Source organism: Pelobates fuscus, chromosome 4 (genome assembly GCF_036172605.1).
Source record: "Pelobates fuscus isolate aPelFus1 chromosome 4, aPelFus1.pri, whole genome shotgun sequence".
In the NCBI taxonomy this organism is placed as follows: domain Eukaryota; kingdom Metazoa; phylum Chordata; class Amphibia; order Anura; family Pelobatidae; genus Pelobates; species Pelobates fuscus.
This window is the reverse complement of record NC_086320.1, coordinates 213,318,275-213,325,084: the sequence shown is the minus strand read 5'-3', so window position 1 is coordinate 213,325,084 and position 6,810 is coordinate 213,318,275. Positions and strand designations below refer to the sequence as shown.

At 37.3% G+C, this 6,810-nt stretch overlaps 1 protein-coding gene across 1 annotated transcript in view; it reads right to left on the bottom strand.

Annotated features, from left to right (window-relative positions):
* Positions 1–3,369: 3,369 nt before the first annotated feature.
* The window catches only part of GALNT1 (polypeptide N-acetylgalactosaminyltransferase 1), a 249,115-nt gene continuing 245,674 nt past the window's right edge, over positions 3,370–6,810 (bottom strand). The window contains exon 12 of the mRNA XM_063451885.1: positions 3,370–4,907. Coding sequence (XP_063307955.1) covers positions 4,761–4,907 — 147 coding nt within the window. The 3' untranslated portion in view covers positions 3,370–4,760. The remainder of the gene's footprint in view (positions 4,908–6,810) is intronic.

Sequence of the window (6,810 nt, the reverse complement as noted above, 5' to 3'; positions counted from 1 at the left end):
AAATCATAAAGTGTTCCAAAATATGTACTTTAATAGACTCATGAAACAATGTTGATATTTTTTTATTTATTTTTTTAGAGGGGAGAGGTATTTTGCTTGACAAAAATAGGGCTTAAGAAATATTCTATGAAATGTTCTATTACATTCGGCACTCCAGATGTTGTTGAATACATCTCCCATAATGCTCTTACAGTCATAATGCTGGAAAAGCATCATGGGCAATGTAGTCCACAAGAACTGGAGTGGCGAAGGTTGCCTATCCATGCTCAAGGACATTAATGAAATAGGGAAAAAACAAAACAAATCAAACTAAACCATATTTAAATGGCACTATTTACACACAAAGTATGCATTTTTAAAGGATGTTTTATTAATGAAAGGCAAGTTTGCTTCATATCAATGTGCCCAAAATTATGTCAAAATCAATGTAATTTTTTTTTATAATAAAAGCTACGAAAAAATATATCCCCACATTTTAACCATGTACAATAAAATCTGCTCATTAATATTTGTTACACAAGAACACATGTAATCAAAACACACAAAAAGATCAGGACTAGATAAAACATGGTATCAACCTTTTTTGCCCCGAGAGGACAACATACCGCACAGCAATTTGTTGCACACCACCAACAGCAAAAAAAGGTAGTAAGAAAACAAGGGCTTTAGATCAAACATTTCAAGAAGAAAATGTGTTTTAAGCAATAAGTAAGCTTCAGTAATTAACAGGAGCCATTTGAGAAAATCTAGGCACTGCATATAGACTGCATTCACATGGGGAAACAATACATAAACCAGTATAAATTAAAATGAAAAACTGCATTATCCAGTTGCTGTGGAGTTTAAAATCCATAACCTTCAATTTCAGTATAAAACATTACATTTTATTTTCTTGACTGCTTCCTAAACAATTAGGTACAAGCATTGTTTAACTTGACTCAAGAACTTGTAAGCACGCTAAGCAATAAGTCAAACTATATTTCATATTAATACATTTGTGTCACACTGGGAGATAAGTAAATGTTTGGTGAAATGATTTTGCCTTAAAGGAGCACTATAGGGTCAGGAACACAAACATGTATTCCTGACCCTATAGTGTTAAAACCACTATCTAGCCCCCTTGGCCTCCCTAAAGATAGTAAAATCTTATTTGTATTCAAGTCTGAAGCTGCTGCCTCTGCCTGTGAACTTCCTCTGACATCATCAGAAGTGGTGGCCTGGTCCACTCACAATGCTTCCCCATAGGATTGGCTGAGACTGACAAGAAGGCAGACCAGCGGCAGAGCCAGCACAATTCAAACACAGCCCTGGCCAATCAGCATCTCCTCATAGAGGAAAGTTCAGTGTCTGCATGCAGAGGGAGGAGACGCTGAGTGTTTGTATGCATTTTAGGCAGCCATGACCCAGGAAGGATACCCAACATCCATCTGAGGAGTGGCCAGTGAAGTTATCACTAGGCTGTATTGTAAACACTGCATTTTCTCTGAAAAGACAGTGTTTACAGCAAAAAGCCTGAAGGTAATGATTCTACTCACCAGAACAAATTCAGTAAGCTGTAGTTGTTCTGGTGACTATATTGTCCCTTTAAAGGGACTGGGTGCTGTGGCCCTTTTGCCCTTAGTGCTGCAATGTAAAACACTGCAGTTCCAGAGAACTGCAATATTTACATTGCAGCTCTAAGTCTGCCCTCTATGGCAGACAGCCACTAAAGGGCTTCCAGAATCCTGACAGACTTTTGGTCCGTTATCTGATGTTATCCTAACGGACCTCCAGCGTCAGATTGAATAATGCTTTCCTATGGGGAGGTCTAATGCGCGCATTAGGTCTCCCCCGCCGGCTGATGGTGGAGGAGCATGGGCGGAGGCTGCAGAGCCTGCGGGAGGGGGACACTCCAGGATGCCTGGCACTATAAGATCTCTTTAAAGAAAAGAGGAGAGACTGTTGTTTAGTTGGAAGTGGAGAAAAGAGCATATACTCTATATTGAAAAGAATACCACAAGAAATGAAATGTTCTACACAACAGTTTGTTTCCTGTGAGTTCTAAAACTCGATCTATCTGGAACTCCACTTTTAAAACACTGCCCCAAAATAGAACATTACATCTAAATTGCAAAGGTTTTGATGACAGATTTAATTCAATTGTGGGAAAAAAACATTATGGAGCACTTTTGTTCAAGATCAGTTGACTATGTATACCAGAAAGTGTCCCAGAGTGAATTGATCTAAAAAATATATAATTATAATGTACAAATGACTTCATAGAATGAGAGCACTTTGTACCTGTATTATGTGCATTAAAGACCAGATTCAATGTGCCATCTATAGTAGCAAACTATGATAAACAATCAGCCTATATGATATAGGCTGATTAGTTATTGCAGTTTGCTAGTGTGAGGCCCTGGATGGCATATTCATGCTGAAACGGCTTTGTTATGCATCCCTGGTGATTTGCGTGAACAATATAAAAACATTGAGTGCATGATTAACTAAATTTTGCACAAGCTTTAAGAAATTGTGTGCAAACTTTATATCAAATAAAAAATAAAATACTAAGTGAAACCTCAGGGATTCCATTGTTGACGAATATAATTTAAACTATACTTTAATGTCCCTACAGCAGAATATGTGGTGGAATTCAGAAACCATTGCTTGATACAGCATGTCAGTGGTGAAATCTACTGTAAATCAGATAGGCTTGGAACACTTGATTTGTGTATAAATTGTACTCTTTTACCAGTTATTATTATTCCCACTTGTGGTATTTCAGGTACAGGCAAGGACAGATCATTTGCAAGTATAACCTCAAACAGCAATTATTCAAAAGAATAAATGTTTGGAATACAGAATTACATAGTAATTCTAAACACATTCCAGAGAAGGACAATGCCTCATTTAATAGCAAATGGACTAACTGCCATGTATGCCTTAATTTATTTGTAAATAGATCTGTATTGACAAAACAAAGCATTACTCATTTATCTCAAGTAGCTAGACAAACGCTGCCATATAACACTCTCTAGAGGCAAATGCTTCTCCATATAAGAAAGCAAATAAATAACCTCCAAGGAGTAAGATTTTGTCCATAAGTGAGTAGGTTAAAAACGTACCAGGTATATTGGTGGAATGCTCAGTTAACATCCAGATAAATTATTCAACTAAGCTTCATTTTGAAGGGCAGGTACTATTGTTCAGTATGTGCGGGTGTAAAATTTTGTGGATTATGTTTACCAGCTTCAAGCTCGCAGTTAATTTCAGTATAACTCCATAAGAGACATTGAATATGTTTTTGGCTAACAAAAGTAAACTTAGTGACACAGACGCATAAAATATCATTAGATAAAAAATAAGAAAAACAACTTGACAAGTAGGCACGGGGGAATGAGCTCTATTTTTACTGAAATTGCCTTCATACTTTTTACCATAAGTCAGGCTTCATTTGCATGTTTTATGGAAACAATAGTGCATATACTTCAGAATGATATGAAAAGAAGGTATGTATGTAACATCTATATATAAATGTATACCTTTGTAAACATAAACATACACATACACCTCTCTTAAAAAATAATGCTTTAAAAAAAAAAAAAAAGTAGGAGTAAAATTATAAAGCAAGCTTGATTTTTCCAGAAAATCACTAGCCTAAGTGTGGGGGAAAAAAAATCTCCTTTTTCAAGACAAGACTATTGTTGGCTAGAACAAACTAGATTTATTGCTGCATAAAAAATAATAAGTACAGTAGTATGTATCTTGGGCACTACAAATAATCAGTCACATTTAACTGCGTTTGAAAATGCGATTTGAATTCTTGCTCATTCTTCATCAATCCATGAACCAGAACAGCTGTGTGTATTGAAGGCGGCAATTATCCTAGCCTTTAAGAAGGCAAAGTGAATACACATCACAATTGTAATTGGCCATCTCTCCCTCCCCAAAAAATGAATAATAAAAAACAAAAAAAAAAAAATAATTTGCAATTTAAGCTTTTTCCCCCAATTTAAAAATTAACATCATTCCCATCATGGAAAATATACTCTATCGTTACAATCGCGGAACTGAAACAAAGGTGATTTTTTTTCTTTTGTATATTTGTCATTGTTCCAACAGTGGTAGAAAATCTACATATAAATTTGATATTTTACGATAAGAAATTGTACTTTTGATATATGCGATGTTAAAACTTCTTTTAAACCCTGTTTGTTTGTTTTTTTGCACGCAGGAAATGATTGCATACATCTGCATTGTTTTTTCCATGTTTCAGAATACGTAGTGCGTTATTCGGGGTGAATGGAGGACGGAGAGGGATGAACCACCAGTGGAGAACCCGCTTTGCATTGAATATACCTTCTTTAACACAGCACTTTCAGCAGATGGCTGCTGATATCCACTCAAACTGTACGAATATGCAGCTCCCCTGGGGGAAAACAAATTTATTTGCATCACCATTAAAGGTTCTCCTGAATAACTTCTTCATGACAGACGATTTCTTCTTGTAAACTTCAATGTGCACAGTTATGATACAAATTTTTCCATAACACATCCTCATAGAGGAGGCCTGTTACACAGCCACTAAAAAACCCACAAGGTAGTCTGAGCTGATATGGGGCCCCCTCATCTTAAAGGTGCAGAAAATAGTTTATTTCTCTGGATACCCAAGGATGTGCAAGTCAAGTGTACAGAGGTAGCGCAGTCAATCCTTTTTTGTTATTTAAACTTTGTTTAAGGTATTTGTTCACTAGGTATCTTTTCAATCGCGTACTATATTAAAAGCTGTCTGGGAGCGTAACATTACGCAGGAGCCACTGCTGGGAGCGGCTGCCATTGCAGTCTTTGATGCTGGGAACTTGACTGTCCTCTTCTGCAGCTTTATCGAGGCACTGGTTACTATTGACATGAATCAAAGTAAGTTTCTAGAAAAAAAAAAAAGAAAAACTAGCATTAATAGTTTTAAGAGACTCTCAAACATGTATTTTACAATTATCAATATAGCTTTCTAAATCATGTTGACTATTTTTTTTTCGTGTCTTTGGTCCCTTGGGAAATCATTTTGCAAAAAATAAACACACATGTGAACATCAGCAGTAATTTATTAGCTACAGAAAGGAATCACACGTATACCCGAATCTGTAAAACCTTGGTGGATTATCATATTAACAGGGTTATTCATTAAAGTGTGTATTCAAAATGAATTTAAAATTAAAATGGACATAATATGCACTAATATAACTTTAGCTTAATAACGTAAGCTTGGTCTTGAGATTGTGCCCCTGCAGTTTCACTTCTCAATTCTCTGCCATTTAGGAGTTTAATCACTGTGTTTATGCAGGCCTAGCCACATCAGGACTGACATTCACACAGCCTCCTTACACACTCCCTGATGAAGAGATAGGTTCCCATACAAAACTGTGTTTTTAATCTAAAATGTCTTATCTCCTGCTCTGTTAACAGTCCGCTAGAGCCACAGGTTAAATTATAATAGCAGCAGAAGAACTTCTAAACTAAGTAAGCACACCTTCGGTACTCTAGATGTTGTGCACTACATCTTCCATGATGCTTTGCTAGCATTAGGACAACATCTGGAGTGCCAAAGGTTGCCTATCCCTGGGCTACGGTCTGATAAATAGAAACAGGTGAATTAACTCGTAAATGGGAAAGAATTTAGCAGTGAGACTGCAAGGGCATCATTTTAAGGGACACTATAGTCACCAGAACAACTACAGCTTAATGTAGTTGTTCTGGTGAGTATAATAGCTCCCTTCAGGCATTTTAATGCAAACACTGTCTTTTCAGAGAAAAGGCAGTGTTTACATTGCATCTAGGGACACCCCAAGTGGCCACTCCTTAGATGGCCACTGGAGGTGCTTCCTGGCTCAGGGCTGCAACAGTAAGCAGCCCTGCCTTTCAGCGTCTCCACGCTCTGCATGGGGACGCTGAATTTTCCTCATTGAGATGCACTGATTCAATGCATCTCTATGAGGAGGTGCTGATTAGCCAAAACAATGGGAAAGCATTGGATTGGCTACAAATCTGCGATTTTGATGATGTCACCAAGGGGGCAGGGACAGCGCCGGCAGACCCGTGGAGAGCTGAAAATAAGCTATGTTTTAACCCATTCTCATGGGGCTAAGGGGGAGGAGGGGATTCCCACTGTAGGGTCAGGAATACATGTTTGTGTTCCCGACCCTATAGTGATCCTTTAACCCCTTAAGACCGCAGGGCGTTCTATTCCGTACTTATTTTGGCGTCTCTAAACGCCGCAGGGTGGCATAGAACGCCCTGCGATCTTTTGTACTTATCCGGTCGCCGGCGATCGCGGTATGTGGGACTTACCTGGGAGCCCAGGGAGTCCCCTCCGTCCTCTTCGGCCCCCCTTTGCCATGTGATCGCGAGGTCCTTGCGAGGACCCCGCGATCACATGGACGGCATAGCCGTCCATGTCAATGCCAGCAGGGGGAGTGCCTGTAGTGACAGGTACTCCCCCTGCTGCCTGAAAATAAAATAAGTTAAATCAGTGTAAAAATAAATAACATTAACTTCGATCATATATATATTTATTATATATATGATCTAAGTATATATATACACATATACACGCATACACATAAATATACATACACTGTCTACGTGTATTTTAATTATACATAATTATATATATATATATATATATATATATATACACACACATACAATGATATTGATTAAATATATATAATTTTCATTATACAAAATAAATAAATATATAAATACGTTAAAAAACTAAATAAAAAAAATAAAAAATAGATAAAAAATATATATACATGCGTAATTTCGTTC